The sequence below is a fragment of the Oryzias latipes genome, chromosome 6 (assembly GCF_053564925.1).
Source record: "Oryzias latipes strain Hd-rR chromosome 6, Olatipes_Hd-rR_3.1".
In the NCBI taxonomy this organism is placed as follows: domain Eukaryota; kingdom Metazoa; phylum Chordata; class Actinopteri; order Beloniformes; family Adrianichthyidae; genus Oryzias; species Oryzias latipes.
Genome location: NC_136242.1, coordinates 6048254 through 6075795, shown reverse-complemented (window position 1 = coordinate 6075795; position 27542 = coordinate 6048254). Strand labels below are relative to the sequence as shown.

At 45.7% G+C, this 27542-nt stretch overlaps 1 protein-coding gene and 1 long non-coding RNA gene across 3 annotated transcripts in view; one reads left to right on the top strand and one right to left on the bottom strand.

Annotated features, from left to right (window-relative positions):
- lrp5 (low density lipoprotein receptor-related protein 5) overlaps positions 1–24337 on the top strand; it is a 55876-nt gene extending 31539 nt beyond the window's left edge. For both annotated transcript variants that reach the window (XM_078948322.1, XM_023955524.2), the window contains exons 12-29: positions 7559–7775; positions 7846–7999; positions 9315–9450; positions 9530–9774; positions 10872–11056; positions 11206–11354; positions 11432–11609; positions 12876–13069; positions 15827–16032; positions 16124–16314; positions 18110–18319; positions 18399–18524; positions 18614–18850; positions 20446–20556; positions 20643–20876; positions 20949–21091; positions 21172–21266; positions 22718–24337. In XM_078948322.1, coding sequence (XP_078804448.1) covers positions 7559–7775; positions 7846–7999; positions 9315–9450; positions 9530–9774; positions 10872–11056; positions 11206–11354; positions 11432–11609; positions 12876–13069; positions 15827–16032; positions 16124–16314; positions 18110–18319; positions 18399–18524; positions 18614–18850; positions 20446–20556; positions 20643–20876; positions 20949–21091; positions 21172–21266; positions 22718–23036 — 3330 coding nt within the window. In that variant the 3' untranslated portion in view covers positions 23037–24337. The remainder of the gene's footprint in view (positions 1–7558; positions 7776–7845; positions 8000–9314; positions 9451–9529; positions 9775–10871; positions 11057–11205; positions 11355–11431; positions 11610–12875; positions 13070–15826; positions 16033–16123; positions 16315–18109; positions 18320–18398; positions 18525–18613; positions 18851–20445; positions 20557–20642; positions 20877–20948; positions 21092–21171; positions 21267–22717) is intronic.
- A 75-nt stretch (positions 24338–24412) lies between these two features.
- On the bottom strand, positions 24413–26686 carry LOC105353629 (uncharacterized). The gene is made up of 3 exons (XR_908358.4): positions 26548–26686; positions 24679–24805; positions 24413–24550 (listed from the first exon to the last, which is right to left on the bottom strand). It is a non-coding gene; the product is annotated as an uncharacterized LOC105353629 (long non-coding RNA).
- Positions 26687–27542: the final 856 nt, after the last annotated feature.

Here is a 27542-nt window from a genome sequence, read left to right as displayed (position 1 = left end):
GTGTCTCCTGAAAACTGAACAGCGCTCTGGATTCCTCCCTGAAAGAGGCCAGAATGATAAAAGACTGTGGAGGAATGCTGGAACCTCACTGCCCCCCCTCCCCCCTCCCTGGTGTCTTTTTAAAGAAATGTGACTCCTCCTCCTCCTCTGTGGAGGAGAAAGCCATCTGAAGTTACCGCTCAGGCTTTGCCTTCCTTTAAAAGGAGTGTGTGTGTAGGAGAGCCCTTTGACTGATGTGTTGCTTTCTTTGCGTTAACACACATGTGAAACCACTGCTTTGTTGTCATGCAGATTGAATGCGTAACGCTATTCATCTACACACTGTTCATCCATATGCTCAGGGTTGTGTGAGTGGAATGGGAGCATGGAGGTGTTTTTGGTGGAATTCATCCAACTGAACTGAGTTGTTTAGTTTAAAAAAAAAATGGCGCCGCCGCACTAGTGGTAGTATTCTGCAATCACTCTAAACTGTCTTTATGAAAGATTTTCTCGCAACCTTTTTCTGTTTTTTTTGCAAAAAAGAATCAGCTGTCAGAAAGGGTTTTACTGTTGTATCTCCCTGCTGGTTGTGAGAACACATTTCTGTCTGTTGTGAGGTGTAACCCTGACGACGGGAAATTTGTTTGCTTTTGGGAACAGCAGATCTCAAAATCTCAGTAATGCCTGGAAATGTAGTGGGCTCAGCTTTATCACCTGTAAAGCACAAGTTCACGTTTGACAGAACAATGACTTCAGAAATGAAACGCATGAATAAAGGACAGTAGTTTCTGTGAAGCACCACATCCTCAACGTGTCCATGAATCTTGTGGTACCCTGGGCAATTCAAAATCAATATCTCCACGATCCTCAGAGGATGGAAAAAATGCATTCTCCCTCTTGACGATGGGAGGAACTGGAATTCCTGTTAAAATGTTTGAATTGTTGACTCACATTTTCCAGAGTAGAAGTCACACCAGTGTTTAAGGTGCAGGAGCCAAAAACCGCACAATAAAGAAGAAAAAAAACATATAGAAGTCGCTCCAGAGTATAAGTCAGGAGAAAAGTGCGACGCTTCTGAATGAATCCACCAGGCCGCCGTAATGCTCCGTAATGCTGCGTTCACACCAAACGCCATTCAGGCGTCAAACTGGCATCCACTGCCTCTGCAGACGCAGGTCAAATCTGATGCTCCAGGCTAATCAAGAAATGTGTTTATAAACTAGATACTTCTCTCAAGTGTGGGAGGAGCTACCGTCAAGGTTTTAGCCTCATGGCTACATGGAGGCATTGACTGTTCATCTCATATCTAACACATGGGTTACAGCTCAGGTTTCTTTGTTTGAAAAGCTCTACAAAAGCATCGGTAATCACAACATCATTCAGTCTTTTTTTAACTGCAATCTTTACCATCAATATGCTGGAGCTGTGTCTGAATTACGACGCTTTCAGCGGTATTTCCATGTCTCTGTAACTCACTTACACTCATAAGTGAGTTACATACTCACTTTCAGGCCCTCAAGGCCTGAAATTGCCCACCCCTGGTCTAAAGGGCTAAAGGGCAACCAGTTGTTGGTGGGAAAATAAATAAAATAAAACTAATATATGAGCCAATATTCATTTTGAAAAACATCAAATATAAGTCGCACCCCTGGCCAAAGTATGAAAAAAATGTGAACTTTACTCAAGAAATATGGTATTGGAATTTTTATACATCATTTCATCATTTTCATTTCAGCTAGATATAAGTAGCCAACAGAAATTCTATCAAGGAGCATCTGAGAATAGAGGAAACATCAGTCCAGATAATTCCAGCCAGACTGATGAAATGGACTGAAGGTTTTGTCGTGAACTACTATATTGAAAAAGTAGTGGAGAGCAAACCAGTCTGCAGGAAGTGCTTGGTGTCTGAGAAGAATGAAAACAAACAAACCCAAAAACATTGAAACAACCATAATAAGACAAAAAAGAAACGTCTATCAGTAGAAAAATCGGAAAATACGGAGGAGAACATGTAAACACAAACCAATACAAAATACTAATACATTTCTTATCATTTTTATGCTGATGATATTCTGCTTTATGTGTCTTTTAAACCGCAGGATGTTTTTAAAATCCAGATCTTACGCAGGTGTCTGGATTCAGTCAAGAGTTGGATGAATGATAATTTTCTCCAACTAAATGAAGCCAAAACTGAGGTTCTAGTCTGTGGTCCTGACAGTTTCCTCCCCCAGATATTCCAGTGGTTCAGTCCTCTTGCTTCCTCTATCAAGCTCTCTGTCAGGAACCTCGGGGTGACTCTATACCCGGTTTTATCCCTTGACTCTCATGATGGGTCACTCTTTTGCTCTTGTTTTTATCATCTTAAAAACATTGCCAAACTAAGTCCTAAGAAGAAGCAACAAATGAAAACTTGTGTGGCGTTCTGAGATGGAGATGCTCATCCCCGCTTTTATGTCATCTCGTCTTGATTACTGCTACTCCATCTTCACATGCTTGAGCAAAAAATCTCTAGAACGGCTCCAGGTTGTCCAGAACGCTGCTGCAAGGCTTTTAACCAATTCATCCAAGTTTTCACACGTCACCCCGTTCCAGTTGCACTGGCTCCCCATCCGCTACCGAGTGCATTTTAAAATCCTGGTTTTAACATCCAGAGCTCTTAATAACCAGGCACCGGTCTACATAAAAGACTTTGTGCAGCCGTCCACTCCCAGCAGGTCCCTGAGGTCATGTGACCAGGGTCTGCTGGTTGTTCAGAGAACCTGGTTAAAGACTAAAGGTGACAGAGTCTTTGCAGCAGTGGCTCCATCCCTCTGGAACTCCCTTCCTCTCAGCCTCAGATCTGCAGACTCAGTGTTTTCTTTTAAAAAGCAGCTAAAAACATCTTTTTAAAATAGCTTTTTCATAATTCTCCCTGTATTCTGTGTTTCACTGTGTTTTACCGTGTTCTTCCGTGTTTTACTGTGAAGCACTTTGTGATTTTCTACGTTGAAAGGTGCTATACAAATAAAGTTTATTATTATTATTATTAATAAAATCACTGGTACATCTGTTGTAAGCCAAGATAGATAGAAGTTAGCTACTGTAACAGCGACATGTGCATCCATGGGTTAGAAAGAGCAGACAAAGGAAAAGGCTTCAATGAGGAAAACCCCCCAGTTCATCCTCAAAACTGACCCCAGCCTGTTATCAACGGCTTGCGTGGCTTACATTGGGTTTCTGATTCTCCACTGTGGGAGCGTTCACGGCTGCCAGTGGAAACAGCTGACCGCCATCCGTGGGGGGAGTTGTGAGGATTCTGGCAGATTCCCCTTTATGTTGGATCATTGTGACGCTGTGCAGAGATTAGGAGCTGAAACTGTATTCATGTATTGGATGTGTTGTAGCCTTTAGGCTTCTGCTGATGCGGTGTGATGTGGTCTGCCATTCGCTTCTGTTGGCAATAGATTTTGTAGTGTTGGAGCATGCCAGTTTGCATGAAACTTTTTTTTTTATATTTCAGGTTTGCTTTGTAAACCTCCCAAATCCGGACATATTGCAGTTTATCAGGTGCCTTAGTGAGCAGAAATACGAAGCAGATGTTGGTGTTTTCTTTCATGAGTGTGGAGTTTTTGCTGAATTCCTGATCGCTGCTGGGTTTTGGGCCCTGCATGTGTCTCTGTGGGATCCTTCTGTTTTCTTGGCTGTTCATCCCAGCCGGCATGCTTCATTATGTCTTATCTGAGAATATCCATTTGTGAGCGTATGTGAACTGTCCTGGGACGGTTTGACTCCTCCCTGCGTGTCTGATGAGACCTTTGTTGCTTTTCTGTTGGCTTTCTTTCTGTCTTTTTGTCTCTCCCCCACTCCATGTCCATCATTAAATGAAGCATGCTCACCCTCTAAATGGAAACAGACGGGGCAAAAGAAAAATCACGCTCCTGTGCTCAATACTTCTTGAAAAAGCTGGCAAGGAGAAAGACTGGGTGCAGGAGGAGGAACGGGGAGAGAAGGGGAGTCTCTCTGTCCTTCTTTCACTCTGATAGCCATGTCCAATTTTGTCCCAGTGATAAATGAGTGGATTTTTTTGTTGAAGGGTCAGGAAACTCTGACTGCAGGCTGATCAAAGTGAACGCTTTATATTTTGCCAAGCTCCACCTCACTCTTTGAAAAGATATTCAAATGGATAAACATGACCTACTGTCACAATGTATTTGAAATGGAAATCTCTTTTTGATTGTGAGCGCATCTCGGAAACGTAGAGCATGTCATGTGGGAGTCTGGGATACATGGCCTGACCATTACATTCCCATACAAACACAACAAGAGCTGGATTGACACCGCCAGCTGTAAGTCAGACTTGTAAGTGAGAGATGGACTCCCCCAGGATTGCTCTGCTTTGAACTTTGATGGACAGGTTTCTGAGTGCAGCCAAACAGAGGGAGGGTTTGGATTGGTCCACTTCAGAATCCCATCTCTTCGTTCTCGTTCTTACAGGACCTAGTCGCTTTAGAGTCCTTGGTTCTTCCAGCTCCCCCTGGAGCAGTTTGAGGCAACTGTGGTTAAACCAGCAGCTCGGATCAGTCTGCTAGACCCCCTGGATTCCTCGGAGAACTGTTTGGACTTGTGGTGGCTCCAAGACTTATTCTAAGGAATTGGAAAAGTCCCCACAAGCCTCAATAAGAGGATTGGAATAAAGTCATGACAGAGACTTTTGAAAGTCTCATTGTTAAAATAAACAATGTCCAGATTAAAACAGGCCAAATATGGAGACGTTTTGTGTCATTTTTTACAACACATGACATGATTAGGTGGAAAAAGGTGAAATGATAAATGAAAGGGTGAAATGAGTGTCATCGGCAGGTGGACGGCTTTTAGCGTCCTCAGTGTGTTCACTAGGGGAAAGAGTGGTGTTTGAGACTGACCAAGAGCACAGCAGCAGCACTGATGAAGACTATAGCTGCTGTGGTTAAGACGGCCTGGAAATGAAGCTATGGATGGATGGTTCCATTGATGTATGGGTGGAAGGCTGGAAGATTGGGTGAGTGAATGGATAGACTGATATTATTTTAGTGGTTCAATTTGTTCCCCCTCTCGCTCCGTATTTAGTGAAACAATAAGAACAAATGGAAATCTAACTGTGCTGCAAAGTTTAGGAGATTAAGAACAACGTGTTTTCTTTCCCTTGGCATTCATCCCTTCTCATGTTATGTCTTTCCCTGGTTTCTTCGCGTTTGCCCGCTTTAGCTGTTGTTGCTGGCAAAAGTAAGCTGCTGTTAAAAAAGCAAAGCCTTCAGCAGTGGGCCGGTTTGCTGTCGAACCTCCAGCTGTCCACACGGTTCCTGCACATTACCCCTCTATTCTGTCCTCATCACATGAAAGCAAACCAATGCTGCCATCTATCTTAGCCAGTTGTGCACAGGCTGCATTCATGAGCAGGGGGAACCTCTGATGCCTTTGGTGTGTCGTGTTATCATCGCGTGGATCTGATCGATTTTCTTGTTTTATGGTGGTCGGGTCTAAAGTTCACCACGTTGTTTTCTGTGCTCTCGCTGATGATGTCTGCGTGTGCAGAAGTCCCTCTGGGATGGCAGCAAGCCACGCACAACCCTGCGCTCTCGTGCCCATTACTGTTGTGTGTCTAAAAGTAAGTACACCTATTTTAGTCAATGCTAGTCCAGTATTAGTTCCAGCAATAAGGGGGAGGACAAGCCAGAGGCAGCTTTCTCAATTATAGGTCTCAGTTTCGGTTTTGGAGACGTGCACACTCACATGCACACACGCTAGAACTGACACTGTTATGATCCATAGACATGCAGGGCATTTAGTTAGTCTAGTTTTGTACATTTATTTTAAGTTCATAAAACTTTTTTGTGGTTAGCGTTTTTGCCTCACAGCAAGGAGGTCCTGGTTCAAATCCTGGCTAGGACCTTTCTGTGTGGAGTTTGCACGTTCTCCCCGTGCATGCGTGGGTTTCCTCCAGGCACTCTGGCTTCCCCACCATCCATAAACATGCTTCATAGGTTGATTGACTACTCCAATTTGTCCGTAGGTGTCACCTTGAGTGTGTGTGATTGTATGGCCCTGTGACAAGCTGGTGACCTGCCCAGGACAAAACCGCGCCTTCGCCCCATTAGGTTAGGCTCTGGCCGCCCCATGACCCCAAAAGGGATGCAGCCAGTTAAGTGGATGGATAGATGGATTTTTTTTCTACCTAAAATCCTAAGGAAGGAAAAATCCCTTCCATAAATAAAAGAAGCAACAAATGAAAATTCAAAGCTGTCATGTCAGTCATCTTTATTATATAGAATTATATAGCATCATGACTTGTAGGTGGAAACATTGCTATCCTTTATATCCCATAGTCTTGATGATTATGGCCTATAGAACATGACAACCTAAAGTTTAGTGTCTAAAAAATGTGAACATTACTCTAGACAAATCAAACAGCATTATTTTTCAGCACATACGTCAGGCACTGTGGTCATTTCTGTTCAGCCTATCAGCTGAGGGCAACCTGGAGGGTTCTATGGTTTGTTAGTAGATGTCTGCATTGACCTTAGACTTCAGAAAACACAGTGAGCCAACACCAGGAGATGACACCAAACCAAACCAAACCAAACCATCACTGACTGGGAAAACTTCACTTGTGGGTTAGGTACCTTTCCACTCTACCTTTCTGGAAGCCTGATGTCCAAATGCCATTTTATCTGGAGAAAAGACTTGGAAACCACATCATCAACAGGTTGTTTCCTTTTCTCCTTAGCATTTCTGACATTTCTGAAGCTGTTTGTAGATCAGGAGTGGCTTGACATGAGGAACGTGACATCTGTAGTCCGTGACCTCTGTACGTGTGGCTCTTGACCCCCTGACTCCAGTATCTGTCACCATTTCTTGAATGAACAACAATCCTCCCAAAGCTGGAGGTATCCCTGTTGCTGTTGCACCTTTTTCTCCCACATTTTTTCCTTTCACTCAGCTTTCGTTCAGAGTACCTGGATGCAGCTTTCTGTGAGCTGCCAGCTAGTTTAACCACATTGTTTCCTCCTCTACCTCCTTGACAAAATGAAATGAACCATGATTCCAAATGTTTCAATGGGGTGATAAGCAGATGTAAGATACGTACAGTTTGGTAAAAATTAGATTTTGCTTTGAGCCGCTTTCTGTGGATTTATTTCCACACACACATAATGTTCTCCTGTTCAGTTTTTCTCCTCTTGTATCCTGGAAGAATAGCTCAGCTGGTCTGGGCTGGCATTGAAACATTGAAGTATTTGCATGTTAAAAATGGATAAAGTTTGGTTTGATATAAACCTGAATGAACTCCGCCCCAACTCCCCAAGTACTTAGTGTTCTTCATGAATCAACGAAATGTCTTTAATGCAACTCCAAAGCTGCAAGTCAGGATTGATCTGAGATGTTCAGTTGTTGAAACCAAATAACATGCTTCCTTATTTCATTCTCAAGTGTCCATTTTTGGTTTTTCTTCTTTGCTCAACAGTCTGGTTTATCAATGATGTGATGATATCACTAAAATCTGCCCACAAAAGCTCTAAAAGGTTGGTTACTTCATGCTGTCTCCATGTCCTCCTGTTTGTCTCAGGTGATCAATGTGGATGGCACGGGCAGAAAGACTCTGCTGGAGGACAAGCTGCCTCATATCTTTGGTTTCACTCTCCTGGGTGATTACATCTATTGGACTGACTGGCAGAGACGAAGCATTGAGAGGGTTCACAAAGTGACAGCTGTGAGAGAAATCATCATTGACCAGCTGCCAGACCTAATGGGGCTGAAGGCGACCAAAGTGACAGAAACCCACGGTAACGCTTATTTTTATACAGATAAATGTGAAAAAGTATTCAACAGGGAAAAGTAACGACCCGTGTCCAGGTACAAACGGCTGTGCGGTGGAAAACGGCGGCTGCAGCCACCTGTGTTTCTGGCGGCGGCGGGCAGTTAGCTGTGCCTGTCCAATGGGGATGGAGCTCCTCCCAGACCTTCAGACCTGCGTGGTACCGGAGGCCTTCTTGCTGTTCACCAACAGGTACCTACCAAACAAAATACTCCTCCACTCTTCTGAACATGCATTGAGTGTTGAGGATAACCGGCGTTTGGGTTCTTTCAAACAGCTCTCCTAAAGTCACAACACAGAAAAATGATCCTTCCTTCAGTTTCTCTCAGAAATGTATATGAACCGTCAATGCCAACAATTGTTAACCACCGCAGAGTTTAGGAGTTTCTGTTGCTGTCGGCCCGCAGCAAAACCAAACACCTGTTAACCCTTGAACACCAAAAAAAACTTTTGTTTGAAACATTTTGTTATTTGGTCTTTATTTTATTCTTTCATCTACCGTAACTTTTCAACCTTTTACACAATGAACGCTATTCCAACAGATTCTGATGGGGAGAAAAGCGGCTTAGTGCTGATGTGCCTCAGGGCAAACCAGCTGGATCAAAAAGTGTTGCAAAGCTTCTTTTCTCCGCATCGCATTCTGCTGGAACTACTTTAATTTTAGTTGAAGAGTTTGGATAATTCCAAGAGTTGGAGGCAAAACTCTGGAGTAAAGTGCTAAGCATGGCAGTGGAAGGTGATAATGTGGGCTTTATCTGCAGGAACTGTGGTAACAAACGTGTATTAATCCTCATTTGTCTATAAATCCCATTTTAAGCAGAAGGTAATAGACAAACACGAAAGGATCTTTGTTTCATCAGGACTTCAGACGTCAGCAGAGAAGACAAACAGGTTTTGGCCTCTTACAGATACACATATGTTTTTAGGAACACATTTGAGGTGAAGCTACAGCAATCCAGATGGATGTTTTTGTTTGAATGAAACCTTCAGATAGCATAAAGGATAGCAGACATAGCCTGCATGAACGTGTGGAGCTTCCATCCGTGTGGCTGTTGGAAGTGTTCAGGAAACAGATGGAATTGTGCAGCAGCTCCTTTTCCATTGCGGCAGCTGTTTTACCTTATCAGTTCATTAATGTTCATCAACACAGAGGCTTTATCCCATAGGAGGGCTCTTCTCTGTCTCATTTCTAGGCCTTGTTTCATAAAGACCACCAGTTACATCAGCTGAGACCTACAACTGATTTAACATCCCTATACAATACATATTTCTGACATTTTTTGTCTTTTCTATCCTCAATTATAAACTTCATCAAAAAAGAAAGTTTAAAGTTTAGCCATAAACACAGACATGATGTCTGTCCACTGAACTGACGCTGGGAGATGGTTCCTCAAAAGAGAAGCCCTTTGCTTCATTTTTGTTTTTTAATGTCACAAAAGACTATATTCACTTGACTGTCAGACCAGCAGGGATTGTAAGATGCTTTTGTTGTCCATTTTTGTCTTAGGGACAGCATCAGGAGCATTTCTTTGGGAACAAACAGCAATGATGTGGCCATTCCTCTGACAGGAATCAAGGAGGCCTCCGCTCTTGATTTCGATGTCTCTGAAAAGAGAATATATTGGACAGACATACAGGCCAAGGTGGGTCAGGCGAGTAAATGACTGATGGTGGTGATGAGCAGAAAGGTTTCCAAGATTATCTTCTGTCTCTCTCTGTCAGACGATCAGCAGGGCGTACATGAACGGCAGCTCTGTTGAACACGTCATTGAGTTTGGACTTGACTACCCAGAAGGCATGGCAGTTGACTGGATGGGTCATAACATCTACTGGGCAGACACTGGCACTAATCGCATCGAGGTGGCCCGCCTGGACGGCCAGTACCGGCAGGTTCTGGTCTGTAAAGATCTGGATAATCCACGGTCACTGGACAACCCACGCTCCCTGGCACTGGACCCAGCTAACGGGTGGGTCCTGAAGCTTTGTCCTCTGATTTTTTTCCTTCATGTTATAGTTATGCTAACTTTTCCACTCTCTCACTGTTGCTGCAACACAGAAATGTCCTCAACATTCTAATGTCCTCAACACTGACTGCATAGAACATACAATGCTTAATCTGGATGTTGTCTTTCATGTTATCCTGCCAACATTAGTTATCAACCAACAGCTGTAGCTTCTTTATCCTGACATCATTCATACCTAATAATCCAGGCGTGCCGAGCTCAAACACAGCGCTGCATTTTAAAACAATTGAACTAGTTAAAGTTGGACGGAATCAATGTTTAAGAACTTTGGCTTGGCGTTGTGTCGTGATTTCATCCTGAAATGACCAAAGCTAGCCAAGCAATAGACATCATGAGTCATGAAATGAAGCCAGAGCTTTCCTTTGTACTTTCAGATAAAAACTCCCACTAGACAGTAACAGGCATGAAAAACTGAAGAGTTTGTGTCAGAAAGAAAGAAAAAGGTCCACATGAAGTTTGTTATAAAGCTGAGTTTGTCTCTGGGAAACGTGCATTGAAGCTCAGATCTCTGCTCTGCTGGAAGCTCCCTTATCTGATCGACTTGGTGTCTCATTTTAGAAACAAGTTCTTCGCTGTGAGGCTCTGAGCTCAGGAGATCTTCAGCGCATTGGTCAGCTCTAGTAGTAATCAGATATTATTATGCAGGCCTCCAGTTTGACATGATATAATGACTCAAATCTACAGATTTATTGGTGTCATTTTGTGTGTGTGTGTGTGTGCTGAGAATTGAAGTTGTTGGAGTTGGGTGACCTGCACTCATCTGCTGATATGTTTGTGGTCACTTCATCATTTCTGAGTATTTATAAAAACGGTTTGATATGAATGAGCCTTGGAGGAACAAAGATGTGTTCTCCTCATCAGGTGACAGAACGGATTGATGATTGACAGCAGATGAGTGTGGAGGGGTTAAGCTGCAGTGTACAGTTACCATGCACCCAGATAATGCATAACAGATGTCCATGCACTCAAGCTGGGAAATGATGGACATGTGTAAAGTCCTTGTAGACTTTCTGCTCTGAAGCAGCTTTTTCTTCCTGCAGGTTCATGTACTGGACCGAGTGGGGGGGTCTTCCTCGCATAGCTAGAGCCTACATGGATGGCAGCATCATCACAACGTTGGTGGAAAAAGTGGGGCGTGCTAACGGGCTGACCATTGACTACGTTGACCATCGACTCTACTGGACCGACCTGGACACATACATGATCGAGAGCTCCAACATGCTGGGTTAGTTGTCAGTGATGGTGTTTCTACACCCACCTCACATCCACAGAGCACAGAGTGTGTGGGATGTTCCCTGAAAGTCCACTTTGGTACTGATGGCGGCTGCAGCGTAGCTTGGCTCGGCTGGTAAAGGCTCGTCTGTGTGTCTGCAGGCCTTCAGCGGGAGATCGTGGTGGACGACCTTCCCCACCCGTTCGGGCTGACTCAGTACAAGGATTTCATCTACTGGACGGACTTCAATTTGCGCACCATTGAGCGTGCAGACAAACGGGGGGGGCTGAACCGTACAGTGATTCTAAAGGTTTGGAACAGTGTGAGGAAGTGTGAGGAAGCCACGGCGGATGTCAGTGTTCATCACAGCAGTCTCTGCCTCCTCAGGGTCAGCTGGAGCTGATGATGGACATCCTGGTCTTCCACTCTTCCCGTCAGGACGGCACCAATGAGTGTTCCCTCAACAATGGCGACTGTGCCCACCTGTGCCTGGCCACGCCCACCGGTGCGCAGTGCCGCTGCACCTCCCACTACACTCTGAACCCTGACGGCCGGAACTGCAGCTGTGAGTAACGATTCTGTCAGAAGCAGGGTTGGAAGGACAGCTTCCATTTGAACGTTGTTGTCCTCCTTTTCACACAACTGGACGGCTGTTTGCAGCTTCACTGCTTCTCCATGTTGGATCAGATGAGTTCATTGTCTGATGAACTGAACAGCATTGATCTGCTGGGAGGGATGGCTGGAAAACGAGCTCAGTGGTGGGATTGTAGAGAAGAGCTGGACAGCAATGTGATCAGATTCCTGTCAAAAGCTAACATCACCTTTACTGCAGAGGAATTTATTTACAAGTACAAAAAAGGGAAGATGAATCATCTGGAAGGATGTTAAAACATTGTCAAGCATGTAGCGGTAAGGATGAGGCCCGATCTGAGGTGGAGCGTCTCCTGCCTGTGGACGGGTTTCCCCCTCAGCATCATCAGGTGTGCTGAGGGGGAACATGAAAAATAGGAAGAACTTAAACCACAAACTCTAGGTCTCCTGTCTTACAGATGTGTGTGCTTGTTCTCTTTAGGGGTGTAACAATTTATTTTACAATTTGATTCATATCATAATTTGTGGCCGAAAATACCATTCCTATTCGATTTTGGTTAGTTTTGAGTGATCAGATTCAATCTGATCCTCTAAAGTGGATCCAGATCATCTTCATCCAAACTTCCAGCAGTGAGACTCAGACAGAAATTCCTGCTACTGAACAGTGAAGTTTTCCAGATTCTTGGATTTCTTCCAGATCATCAAGTATAAATGAAATCTGTGTCCAAACAAGCAAGTAAACTAGAATGAATGTCAAATCCATTCACACGTTAGTTTCCTAAAGTTCACCACTGTTGTTTTTCCACATCCAAAGAATCCAGAGGGAACATTCTTAGAACATTCTAGACACTGGATGGTCACATGACTATATTCAAAGTCTGTCCACACATTGGACTGGAATGATGGTTGATCTGTTCTTGATGATGTCATCATGAGTGTTGTCTGCTGTGATGCACTCAGTTCTTTTAACGTTATATTAAATAAACCTGCCACGTCCCAATCAGAATACTATTTTCCATGATCTATATAATTGATGTATGTAATTTTGAAATGTTTTTCCAACGGTTTAAATCAGTTTGATTAACAACTTTCCTCAGACAAATCTACCTGGTTGGATTGTAGGAATAAAAATCAATTCATCGATTGCGTTAAATAATCGTTACACCCCCAGTGTATACCTTTGTATTCCCCAGCATGCATTGCATGAAGTTACGCTGACCGTAACTCCTGTTGTCTGCAGCTCCGTCCAGTTTCCTGCTGTTCACTCAGAAGAACAGCATCAGCAGGATGGTTCTGGGAGAGCAGAGTCCTGACATCATACTGCCCATTCACGTGGTGAAGGCCCGAGCAGTTCATTACGACCCGGTGGACCGACTTATCTACTGGCTTGACGGACGGCAGAACATACGGAGGGCCAGAGACGACGGAGCCATGGTAACCACGTCACAACCGGAGCTTGACATAACCATTTCATGCAACAGCTGCAGTTTTCTGACTGTGGAATGAATAGTAATTCGGTTTTATGATGAACAGGCCTAAAGCAGTCACCAAGCAGCTGTTTGATGGCAGCTTGGTCACGTCAAACCGAAACTGAACTCAGCAAAGATAGGAAAAAAGTGAGATGACACACAACGCATGCGAATTTCTTTTTGGCCATGCCAGTGGCAGTCATATCACGCTAAGTCGCGCTCAAAGTAGTCAGCAAAATCAAAGATAAGACAAAAGCGAGATTTGACACAACGCACGCAAAAAAATGTGTTTTTTTTTTTTTTTTTATACACTGTATTTTATCCCACGAAGGGAAACTCTTTCTCCGCATTTGACCCATCCCCTTGGGGAGCGGTGAGCTGCAGCCGAAACCGCGCTCGGGAGGCAGTAGCGTTAAGGGTCTTGCCTAAGGACCCTCACTGGGTGATGTTAACTGCTCGCCATTGATATGGTAATTGCCCCCAGTACCATTGCTCATTCCCCTCCGGGAATCGAACCCTGGTTTCCTGCATGGTAGCTTCCCACCTTACCAACCGAGCTACCCAGCCGCGTTTTTGCAAACGCAAAAAACGTTTTTGAAAACAAAAAAACGTTTTTGAAAGCAAAAAAGCAATTTTTGAGCAAAAAACTTAGAAAGTTTTGTGTTCAACTTAGAAAGTTTTGTGTACAACGTGGTGGCAGAAATATCACTCCATAATTATGGAGTTACCTGATTTAGCTCCACCCATTTTCTTAATCAGCTATATCCCTTTTGGAGTCACGGGGATGCTGGAGCCTGTCCCGGTAACTGTTGCACAAAGGCGGGGTCCACCCTGGACAGGTCCCCAGTTTATTTGCAGGTCCAAGCAATCACTCCCACACACTCCTACATGCACAGCAAGGTACAGGGCCTGGAGGGCCGGCCTCCTGCTGGTGTTCCAGAGAACCTGTCCCATCTGCAGTTGATTACCTGGATCAGGTGTGTTTAGCCAATAAGGAGCTTCAATGGCAGGTTGGTTGGAAACATGTCGGACACCGGCCCTCCAGGCCTGGATTTGGGCTTTAGAGTCACCAATAAACCTATGAAGCATGTTTGTGGACTGTGGCAGGAAGCCGGAGTGCCTGGAGAAAACCCACACATGCATGGTGAGAACATGCTAACTCCACACAGAACGGTCCAAGCCGGAATGGAACCAGGACAACCGGATTTAGCTGTAAATGCTAATTACATCTATATTTTTAATTCCCAATCTATTGATCATCACAAAGCTGTAACACTACTTCAGAGTCTCTCCTGGCCTTTAATATCTGACACCCAAAAATTGTCACTTTCCCAAAATATTATTCAAAAAGATTATGAAAGGAACTATCTTGCTGGGAAATTAGTGCTGGTTAGCAGTAAATGAAAGGGAGCCATGACCCCCCAAAGGCCCTGGAGGGTTCCACTGACTGGAAGATGAAACTCGGGAGGCAGGTTTGTGGCGGACCGCTCCCCTGCCGGGCCCTGACCCTCACACACCAACTGGAAATACTGTAAAAGAAAAAAACCTGAAAACCTCAAGGGGGTATTGACAGTAAATGTCAAACCAGCAGAAACAAGGGTCCAAGTGGAAGGAATCCTTCAGGATCCATGGGGAGGAGCCTAGATCCAGATTCAGAGACTGACGGACACCGAGAAGAAACTCCTCCTCCCAGACTGTTGGGCTGTACTGCCACCCAGTGTTCACAATAGGCGCTGCGTTTCAAACCATCGGCTGCTTTGGAGCATTCAGGCTTTAGACATCAGACCCTCCTCATCCAACACAGTGGTTACCCCCCTCCCCCCCAGCACCAACAGGAGTTTAACCTTCCCTTACTTCTGTTGGATGTTTTCAGAAATTCCTACTGTCATGTCTGCCAGCTTTTCACTCCTTGTAAACTAGTGAAGTTGAACAGAAATGCTGAACAGTTTACATGTTTTTCTCCATTGCTTTGGCTCATTTCTAGAAACAGATATTAAATTCTCAAAGCTCTTTGAGTCCAAACAGCTTGGATCAGCAGCAAAATGTTGTCTCTCCCAAAACAGGTAATTCCTGTTGCCAAAGCAAATCCCTGTCTCCTTCAAATAGACAGAGCCACCAAGATGACACTTTCCTCTCAATGACTTTGGCTTTTCTTTTATCAGAATGGACAATCTCCAACTCTTTGGTTGGTGATTCTTTAAAATGGCCCGTCTCCTGCAGATTGAACCCAGCCTCATCCACAAACACCAGGGCGTGGGGGTTTCAGCTACCTTATTGGTCTAGATGTAGTTTCACTTGACATTCAATGACAGCAAATACAGAAATGCAGCTAATGTTAAGTGACATTAGAGTTATTACAGTAATGTTTTCTTATTCACCGTTTAGTGTTTATGACGCTTTTTGAAAATTGAGTAAACGGTTTTTCTTGGTATGACTAAAACAGGTTTTGGAAGGTGAAACTATCTGAGGAATGACAGTCATTGGATAGGTGATTCATTCATTGAAAGAACTGTTCAGACTGTTAGATTTGAATTATTAGCAGACAGAGATTACTGTATTAACCATTAACTAGTAAGATGGGTGATACTCAGTCATGTGAGAAAGTTTGGGAACTCAAACTAATCTGGTTTGCCTAATTGTGGAGCCCAAAGTCTTGAACCAATTCTAATGCAAAAAGAGTCTTCAGGACTTCATCCTAGCTTGGTGTCATTGCTGTCCCCAGTCTTCAGTGATGGCAACCAGCACAGCTCAGCCAGTGGAGAACCAGCTTCACGACCTGAGCCTGGACCCCTACAGCCGCCATGTTTACTGGACCTGTGAGAACACCAACACCATCAACGTTCAGAGGATGGACGGCCACACAGTCGGTGTGGTGGTTAAAGACAACACAGACAAGCCAAGGGCCATTGTGGTCAACGCTGAGAGGGGGTGAGCTCTGTCGTTCTCACAACACGTCCTTCACTAGCCCACTGAGCCCACTCAAGACAGGAACATCTGGGTATTGTCTGTGTTTCTGCAGATACATGTACTTCACCACAGTGCAGGAGCGCTCCGCCAAGATCGAAGGAGCGAGTCTGGACGGGACCGAACGGGAGTCTCTGTTCACCACAGGTCTGATCCGACCTGTCGCTCTGGCACTAGACAACAAGCTGGGAAAACTGTTCTGGATCGATGCTGACCTCAAACGCATTGAGAGCAGTGACCTGACAGGTGAGAGCCACAGCTACTTCTTCATCTGCTCCTGATTCACAAGGATTTAAATAGATAAATACTCAGAAATGTCATATTAAGCTTAATTTTCTTCACATGACCATCATCAGAAAAATGCTACAAGAACATGTTAAAAACACCAAAACCAGCATTTTCATTTGAGTGCTACTTTAAGGGAAATTTGATCCCCATTACCTTTTTTTATACAGTGCGTTTCAAATTATTATGCAAATTGTACTTAAGTGTCAAAAAGATCAAATTCTTTGTTTCTCAACCAAACTGATGGATGATATTGTGCCTCTGGGCTCTTTGGATCACTGACATCCATCTCAGACACCTGTGGTCATTAGTTTTCCAGGTGAGTTCAATTAAAGGAAAAACTACTAAAGAAGGACGTTCCACATTATTAAGCAGACCAACATTTTCAAGCGGCATGGCAAGAAAAAGCATCTCTGCTGCTGAAAAGCATGAAATAGTTAAATACTTTGGACAATGTATGAAAACCTCAGATATTTCAGGAAAACTTGAGGTGATCATCGTAGCATGAAGAGAGCTGTGGCTGATTCAGAGACACGGGTTGGTGCAGATAAAGGCAGAATGAGGAAGGTTTCTGCCAGACAAATGCTTCAGATTAAGAGAGCAGCTGCTGAAAGAGCATTACAGAGCAGCAAGCACATGTTTGAAGCTGCTGGTGTCTCTGGAGTCCCACCAACATCAAGGTGTAGGATCCTCCTGAGGCCACATTGGGTTCTAAAATTTGATAGGAGGGTCGGTCCAGGAGCAGAGACGTGGAGTGAGAATGATATAACATGGAATTTAGATGAAAACATTTGAATTGAAAATTATATTCTAATTTAGTTAAAACTTTTGTTCCCATTTTAGATCTCTTTTTTATTGTGAAGCCCTTTGGTACCTTCAATGAGTTGTAAAGTTCTATATGAATAAAGTTTCATTCATTCATGATCCTTTTAATCAAATCACATTATTTATTAAATAAAGCAATGACCAAATAACACTATGATTTTCAAAGACAAAAATTCAGGAAAAATATACTGATACATTTAAAAAAAACCAAATAATGGATGCTCTCCCGTCATAGTCCTCGTAAAGACTTTGAGGGCTGCAGCTCATCACTCATCTAACAGTTTGCGCAGCTGCGCTGTGTCCTGCACGTCTGTTTCTCATCCAGTAAAAAGCACATTTCTACGTCTTCTGCTGCAGCTACGCACATATCTGTGTTACCTTTTCACCAGTACAGAGTTCCCTCGTTTATTGCAGGAGTTACGTTCCAAAAAATAACCGTGATCGGTGAAATCCACGGAGAAAGATTACACACGTTTATGGCAGTAAAACTCCTCACTGACTAAATACACTTTTCTCACACAGACATGAACATTTTCACACGTTTCTCTTATTTAAATTACCAAAGTTCATAGAAATTAGGTCCTGGATCTTAGAATGAAGATCTGATCGATCACAGATTTCTGTAGATCTGAAGAGCTCAGCGTTCCGCTATACAGAAGACAAGGTCTCCAGCCAATCAGAAACAGAACAGGGTGCACTGTTTAAAAAAAACAACTACTCTACGTTTGGATTTTGTCCATGATAGGTCGAGTTCCAGATTGTCCTTTGTAACAACATTTGTTATTTCACAACATGGCAGACTACGGTAACGAGAAAGCTTACCTCACCTGTGCGCTCTACAGGTGTTCCCACGCTCACATGCCATCCAGCTGGTGCAGACGTCTGAAGCCCAGAACATGCTGTCTCACTGTTCGTCTCTTTTCCCTGGTAGGAGCCAACCGTGTGGTCTTGCAGGACTCTAACATTCTGCAGCCGATGGGCCTGACGGTTCTGGGAGAACATCTGTACTGGATCGACCGGCAGCAGCAGATGATTGAACGGGTGGATAAACTGACAGGAGACAGACGGACGCGGGTTCAGGGCCGCATATCCTTCCTGACATCCATCCATGCTGTGGAGGAGATGGACCCCCGGGAGTTTGGTACAGGCCTTCAGGTCTCTGCAGCATCACGGACTGACAAGACTCTGAGTTCTCATGTGTTTTTACACCTTGTCTCCAGAGTTACACCCTTGTTCCCGGAACAACGGGGGCTGCTCTCACATCTGCATTGCAAAAGGTGATGGGACCCCCCGCTGCTCCTGCCCAATCCACCTGGTTCTGGCTTCAGACCTGCTGCGCTGTGGAGGTGAGCACCCTCATCTTTGGTGAAACCGTCTCATCACAGATGAGTCTTCCTCATAACAGTGAATGATTGACACCAACTATCTCCCCTAGAGCCCCCCACCTGCTCCCCAGAGCAGTTCACCTGCTCCACGGGGGACATCGACTGCATCCCTCTGGCGTGGCGCTGTGACGGCTTCCCCGAGTGTGAGGATGGCAGTGATGAAGACAACTGCCCCGTCTGCTCAGTGTCCCACTTCCAGTGTGATGAAGGCAGCTGCATCGACGCTCACAAACGCTGCGACGGAGAGCCGGACTGCGCCGACAAGTCGGACGAGCACGACTGTGAAGGTGAGCGGTCGCCTTCTGTCCACAGACAGCATGAAGCTCTGCAGAAGGGAGGAGGGTAGAGGTTGGTGCAGACGCTCTCAGTCTCCTGCTGGGTCATCCGCCAAAGCCTCTCAGTCTCCACCAGAGTGTGAGTGCCGTCTGCTCTGCAGCACCGCGTGGGCATCGGGGGCGGGACTTCTGCTGCAGCATGTCCAACATGGAGCAGGCCTCAGGGAACAGCTTGTTGTCTTCCAGTAAGCTGAAAGAGGGAAGTCTAGGCTTCACTGCTCAGACTGTTGCTCTCTCATCCTCATCCCAGACAAGCAAACGTTCATGTATGGGGGGAAAAAAACAACTGCTGTCTGCTGCTAAGCATGATCAATTTCTACCAGATAATTACTATTTGTTTAAGAAAGCAACAACAATATTAAGGATATTTTTATTAACCCTCATTTTTGATACTATTTTACCTCTTGGGAGCAAAAAGGACAGAGCAGAGATCAAAGTCTCACTCAAATCTTCTTTTGATCTATTTTCAAAGCCTTCCCACTAGATGATTTTACAGTTTTTAGCCCACATCAAAAAAACCTGTGACAATTTTTAGGACCTAGTTTCTGCAGAGCGGCAGTAGTTCGTCAGAAATTCACCTCTGAGTTGTGGGCGGGACCGTTGGCGTCCTTGACTTCCCGTCATCTACATGTTTACATTCTCTCCTGGTAGCTTACAGCCCCTCCCCTCCTCCAACCACCTCCCAGAAATGCTCTGCTGAGTCGTTCTAGTATTTCTCTTTATGAGATGCTAAAGCTAGCGGTAGCTCCCCTAGCGGTGTCACGATCACCGCATCACGCATGTTTGTTTGTTTTTTAAAGTTCTTTTCTTTTTTAAGTTCTGCATATGGTGCGTGATTGGAACTATAATAAACACATTAAACACATTCATCTTTGCTGATAATTTACTTTTCTTCTTCGGGAGTCAGACAAAATCCCAGGAAACAGGGATTTTAAAAAATCAGTGATGTCTGAAAAAGTACAAAACTAAGAAATGGTTCCTTTAATATGAATTAGTCTTAAACACTCATCATCATATTCATACAACAATCATTTCAAAACATTGATCATTATTTTTTGAGACATGAATCACATCTGATCAACAATGTTCAGTGGCTTGAAGATGGTAAAGCTACAGTCATCCAACCGTCTCATATGACTAATTATCACCTATTTATAGTTCTTAATAGTTAACTATTTTTCTAGTTGATAGCTGTACTATCTTTCAAGCTACTTAACAGAAGTGCTAAAATGATGAAAGAAGGTTAATGAAATCAAAACAGAGAGCAACCTGGATCTGTTCATTTTTGTGTGTTACTAAAGTATCAGAACCGGACTTTACATCCATCAGCAGACGCTCAAAATCAAATGACTTTGGGGCCAAAAAAGCCTGATTGGGACATCTCTACTCATTAGATTCCCCCTCTAATGATGAGACTCCTCCTCCTTTGGATGAGAGCCCGCCCCCTGACGAGACTCCTCCTTCTCCTCCTTTTAAGACCCCCTCCTCTACATAAGACCTGTTCTGTCCAAGCTCCTCCCTCTGACGTGTCTCTTCCTCTTTTGCAGTCATCTGCTCCCCTGGTGAGTTTCGATGTGGCGATAACCAGTGCATCACTAAGAAGCAGCGTTGTGACGGATACTCGGACTGTCCCGACGGCCTGGACGAGCTCGCCTGTGGTGAGGAGGATGAAGCGTGCAAAGATATCTGAGAGGATGGGGTGTTCCTCCTCTGACTCTGTGTTATCCTTCTCTTCCACGTACAGATCATGCCCCCCCTCCTTCAAGCTTCAACCATGACCCTAAGCCCATCATCCCCGTCATTGCAATTATGCTGCTCGTGTTTGTGATTGGGGGGGTTTATTTTGCCTGCCAGCGTGTGGAGTGGCGTTGCTATAAGGGTCCCAACGGGACTTTCCCTCGTGATTACATCGGCGGGACCCCTCATGTTCCCCTCAACTTCATTGCCCCCAGCAGCTCCCAACACGGCACTTTTCAAGGTGAGCTGAGGCGGCGAGATGCAGGTGTGATTGGGGGTCGCTGCCATGTGAGTGACACCTGGGGGTTTGCAGGTATCTCATGTGGGAAGTCCATAATGAGTTCGGTCAGCCTGATGGGCAGCAGCAGCAGCGGGGCCCCTCTGTACGACCGGAACCATGTGACCGGAGCGTCCTCCAGCAGCTCCTCCTCCACCAAAGGAGCCTACTACCCTCAGGTCTGACCTGCCGCAAACGGCCTCAACATAAGTCACCCCCCCTCCTCTCAGGTTACACAACCTGCTGATTTGTCCCGCAGATTCTGAACCCGCCTCCCTCTCCAGCCACTGACCGGTCCCTCTACAACACTGAGATCTACTCGTCCAACAGCCCATCCACCACCAGATCATACAGGTATCCGTGTCCCTCTGTCATTATCTAGTTGGCGTGTTCCCACCGGCGCGGTGTCTATGTTTATGCATGTTTATGGGCTTCTGCAGTTAAAACCCTCGCTGTCACGCATAGCTATGCATGTTTTTACAACTGTTTTTGAGCTCTGTGTAAAATGGTCATTGGACGTGGGTTAAAAGTTAAACCAGGTCAAGCTTTGACCAGTCAGGGACTTGGATTTGGTATTGGATGGCGTCCCCTTCAATTCACACAAGTGCCAACTGTGTAAAAACTGATCATGAAGGAGAAATGAACAATGGTGGTTTGTGCGCGTCCAGAATTCTATGAAACCAAACCTTTGATAAAAGGGATTCACCAGATCTCCCAGCCTCCTCCAGCTGTAGGTGGCAGACATGAGCTAGTAACCAGTAGAATGAGAAGAAGAAGCCCCTCCCTGCTTGTTCAGTGTGTGACCTAACATTAGAGCTGCAGCTTCGATGGCGAAGCTGAGCTTTTCACAACCTGAACTGCAGGAGATCCAGATGAGACCAGGATGAAGGTTTGCAGTGCTGTGAATGGAGGATTCCATCTTTTGTAGCCATGCAGACACTCTAAGCACCTTATTCAGGTTCATGGAGGCAGGATCCTCTGCAGACCCTGATGGATTTCTGAAGATTCTGGACACAGCTTCAGGCCTCAAATGTGCTCTATTCTGGTGATGTGTTTAGTTTTTGTCCCACCAAATATTGAAGCATGCGTGATGCCATAAATCTTTAAACGTGACATTCTAAGCTTAGAATGGTGTGATTAGAATTTGGCTGAGACAGTTTTTCTGGTAGAAACATCTATTCACCCGTTTAGAGAAACGAATCCATTAAGTGAGAACTCCTGATTGTGTTTATCTGTGCAAGTCCTCATGTGACTTCACACACACACACACACACACACACACACACACACCTACAGACACATACACACCTACAGACACACAAACTTACAGACACACACACACCTATACACAAACATCTACAGACACACACACACACACCTACAGACACACACCCTTACAGACACACACACCCACACACACACACACACACTTACACAAACACACAAACCAACAGACACACACACAGACACACACCTACAGACACATACACACACGCACACTTACAAATACACACACAAACCTACAGACACACACACACACCTACAAACACACAAACCTACAGACACACACACACACCTACACACACACACCTACAGACACACACATAAACCTACAGACACACACACACACAAACCAACAGACAGACACACACACACACCTACAGACACACACACACACCTACACACACACACCTACAGACACACACATAAACCTACAGACACAAACCTACAGACACACACACACACGTCTGCAGGTTGATACCACTTGACTTGTAGTAGAATTGAACGTGTCACCTTTTTTGCAGACCATATCACGCCATCCGTGGTGCTGCCCCGCCCACCACGCCCTGCAGCACGGACGTCTGTGACAGCGATTACACCCCCCACCACCTGGCAGCAGGACCGCCGCCCTCAGCGGGCCGCTGGAAGGCATCGGCCCACAGCGGCAAACACAACAAGTACTACATGGACCTGAACTCGGATTCGGACCCGTATCCCCCACCCCCCACGCCCCGCTCCCAGTACATGTCTGCAGAGGAAAGCTGCCCGCCCTCCCCCTCCACCGAACGCTCCTACTTCCACCTATGCCCCCCGCCCCCGTCCCCCTGTACCGACTCCTCATGACCCCTCTACAATCGGGGAACTCTCTGAGGAATAGAGGGAAGAGGCCCCTCCCCCCATCCATTTGACCACTTGTGCAAACGTGCAGCTTCACCTCGCCGCTTCATTCAACTGCTCTGGTTCTGGCCCCGCCTCCCATCATTCCAGGTGTTCTTAAGGTCTTGAGAGACGGAGTCCACCAAGGACAAGTGTCCACCAGTTCCTGCAGGACGTCCAGCCTCCACTGCTTTCTTCACGCCTCCACATTTTATTGGAAGCTATGAGAGACCCCCACCCCCACCCCAGACCTCAGCCCCGCCCCCAGACCTCACAGAAGTGGGGATCTGCTGATCGATTGGCTGTTGGACTAGGATGGAGAAAGAGCTCTATGCTTAGCAGCTCACTACCTGCAGCCTACAGGACCTCAGAGGGTGAAGCTCCTCCCCCTCCTCCTCCTCCGTCCTGTTTACCTAAACTACATTTGCTGCTACTCTGGGTTGCATAGACTGTGGTTCTGACTCCGCCTCCTCAAGCCCTGCTTGTGCTGTTGGGGGCAGATGGGGGCAGCTCTGACAGGGGGAGCAGAGCCGTGACCCATCATGGAAGCCCGTTACCCAAAAAGCCCCCCCCCCCATGAAAACGCACACAGACGTTCTTACGCTTGTGGTGGATGTGATGCTGGAAGAAACGTGACGGAGCCCCTGGTCCTGACGTTATGAAAGCCATAAAGACTGACTCACCTGTGAACATCACTGCCCTGGTCTGAAGAACCGCCCCCAAAGAGAAGGACGCACTTCCTCACCGCCGAGCCCCTGCTGTGTTTGTGGGTCAGGCGCTCAGCCTCGCACCTCTGGAGCGTCCAGCCCCACCAGAGGACTTCTGCAGCTTCAGTGGTTGAAAGGAAATCCACTCCTGTGTCTTCATTCCAACGGGATGATGGTTGGCTTTCAGGACACGCGTTGGTCCAACCCTGAGGGTTGAAGAGTCTGCCTGTCAGACAGATATGTGGTCCGTCTTCACGTCTAAACCTGCAGGGCTGGACGTTTGTACCACAGCACGGAGGCTGTGAGGGATTCTGAGCCTGCACATCACTGCCACCCTCTGGCTTTAAAAGAGCAGTGGAGATTTGAACATTTACTGAGACTTGATTTCCACTGATGCCTGTTTGAACCCTCTGAAAGTCTTCCTCCATGTTTGGTGGTCCTCAGCTGAAGCCCACATGAACCGCTGCACCACTGAAAGCCTGTTTGCTGTCTCAACTTTCTTAAAGTGACAGATTTTGTATCAAAAGCATTTTTATATAATAAAGGTTTTATTTTAAGGAAGGTTGAGTTACTTTTCATTTGTCAGGTAATGAACTCCAAAAGAAAAAACAACTAAAGGTTGGTGACGATGTAAGTATGGAATGTAATTCATAGTCTTGATCCTAATTCTGCTGTCCTATAAATCCACTCTGAGCTAAAGGGACATTTTTATGGTCAAAACGTGTTTTTCCATCTCAGATTCTGAGAGTTGATCCACTTCAAGCTGAGTTTGGTCTGTAAAGTTCATACAAACACAGACAGAATGAAAAAAAAAACATTCAGGAAATCGCACGGAATCATTTTTAAAGAGGATTTTGTACAGCGGTGCAGAAAGAAAGTATTTGGTCAACGACAAAGTTCACCTCGATGCTTTGACACATGCAGATATGCTCCAGTGTGACTTTTTCCCACGTTTGTGTGCATTCTTTCTGTTAGCAGATGAAGTTGAAGCTCAGACGGCCGTTTGATGGCGTCCCAGCAGGGTGACACCTAAATGTGAGCACGACAGCACACACCAGATCTTTCAGTCATTTGAAAATATGTCTGGGTTTCAGTTTGTACAGTTACTGACAACCTCCTCCAGGAGGCGCTGCAGGACCAGACAGGTGGGTGAGGTATCTTGGGGAAAAAGGGATCCTGATCAAAGAATTAAAGGGTTTCAGGTGTCACTATAGTGGCGAGGACCCCCCCCCCCCCCACACACACACACACACACACGAGCAGGCGTTTGAGTCCAGCAGGACGTGGATGAGCTGCAGCCCATCCGTTCTTCCTGTAGCATCCCGGCCTGATGGTTTTTTAAGGATAAAGACTGTCCTAAAATCTCAATGCACAGATTTCCCTGAGCTGCAGAAACTAAATCCTATCACTTAGTGATTGTTGCATTTGATGGTAAACACGATGACTCATCCAGTGAAAACTCACTCTGGCAAAGTGACATGAAGTTACATTTAGCACATGAATCCGATTTTTTACATGAACAGATCTGATCATTGAGCCAGAACTTGTTTTACAGTCAGTCCATTATCTGAATATAAATCTGACAAACATACTTGGTAAAATGGAACTTTAGCAGAGTTTTCACTAGGCTGCACGGTGGTGCAGTGGTTAGCGCTCTCAGCTAGAGGTTCAAATCCCTGCTGGGTTTGTTCTGTGTGGACTTTGCAGGTTCTCCTCATGCATGAGTGGGTTTTCTTCCAGCGCTCTGGTTTCCTCCCACAGTCCAGAACATGCTCCGTAGGTCCTTGGATGTGAGTGTGTGGCCTTGAAGCAGACTGGTGACCTGTTGAAGGTGAACCCTGCCTTCCCCTAACAGTAGCTGACCCCTGACTGCAGGAAGGATTCAGCGGGCTCTGAAGATGGATGGATTCTCTGGGTTTTCTGTTGTAATATCTTTAGAAAAGGTGTTACTTCCTTTTTGAGTCATGGCAGCTGTCTAAAAGCAGAAATTCTCAGTTCAGTTTTCAGGTGTGAGGAGCTCGTCCTGCCTTTGGATGTAAAATGAAGGATCATTGCTTTTAATCCACACGTTCTGGGCGGAGCCTACAGGTTATTGTGATGCTGTAGGACCAGGCTTGGTGGCAGAAACTGCAACAACTAATGTAAGGCGGATGAAGCCATGAAGAGGAATAGCAGAGCTGATGACCTGACAAGGATGAGCAGCTGATAGAGTGAGGGCAGTTGTGAAGACAGCTGTGGATCATGATGAACCTGAAAATGTCTGTCTGACAAAGGGACACGTTCTGGCGGCTGGGTACCTGCTACCACGCAAGAAACCAGGGTTCGATTCCTGGAGGGGAATGAGCAATGGTACTGGGGCAATTACCATATCACTGGCGAGCTATTAACATCCCCCATGTTAAGACCCTGAACGCTACTGCCTCCCGAGCGCGGTTCGGTTCAAATGCGGAGAACAAGCTGTTGGTAGATCCTCTCACCCCCGCCCCAATACCACAACCACCCCCCACCAATGAACCATGTGTTGTTTGTGAAAAAGACACTCCTGTCTACCTCTTAACCCATGAGAAACGATTACAAACGTCATGGCTGTGCCTGAGCGTGTTTCTGGACTGTGGGAGGAAACAGACACATGCATGAGGAGAACATTCAAACTCCACACAGACAGAACACAGCCGGGATTCAAACCTGTGAGGCGAGGGTGCTAACCACTGCACCATGCAATCCCTTACTGCAACCATCATGCATTTATTAATATAAAATGTCCGACAAACCTTTGTTGAGTTACTGTGCTTGAGTCAGCATGGGATCGGGCCTGGCCAAGCCTGTTGCTCCGCCTTCAAATGTAGGTAAAGGTGCTTCAGATCCAGAGTGTGAAAGGATATCAAGCCTGCTCCTCCACATTCACCATCCTGCCATCTGGAGCTGCTGCTTAGCTGACTCAGGTGTTCATTGAGAATGTGGAAACACTTGAGGCAGCCAATCAGCGATGCAGGTCAGGTGGGAAAGGCTTCTGCCCGACCCTGATCCTCCTCAAAGACCTGAAGGTTCCAGGGTTCTCAGGAAACACAATGCACTCTACAATCGAGGTAAATAAGACTGTTCCTCTCAACATTCACATGAGCACCACACTGACCTCCACCTCAAACCTCAGCTGGGTTCATCTCCACCCGGTGTTTGACATGACAGAGTAGCATAGAATAGTGTGGAGCGGCCAACACCTTCATACTGGCATTAGCAGCTAGCTTTCAGCTTCATTTCTACTCTCCCCTCTGAGCTGCAGCATTTTACATCCGTTCAAAAGCACAAAAAACAGTTTGTTTTCACACACTAACTTTATTGATTTGTGTAACGCCTTTCATTTTGGTTAAAAACACAAAGCGCTTAACATAAAAGCAGATAAAATAATCATAAAAAATGAAAATGATGTAAAACAGAAAACACAGGACAATCACACACCGATGGGACCCCTCCCTCAGCAGATTCCTCCCTCCACCCACCCAGTTCCCCCAGTAGAACCCTGAACAAAAACAAAGCATGCAGCATAAAGAAAAGGTCCGGCTTGGTTCTTGAACGGTTTAATAGGGATCCATTCATTCCAAGGCCCAGCCGGACCACAGGGGTCATTACCACAGCGCAGCCTAGGGCCCACTCCATGGCTATTAGACCACAGAGCGGGACCCCAGCCGGCCCAATGAGAATGGGCACCGCAGCAACAGCACCCCCTACAGACGGAGATGGTAGTGCCCCAGAACAATGGATCCCCAAG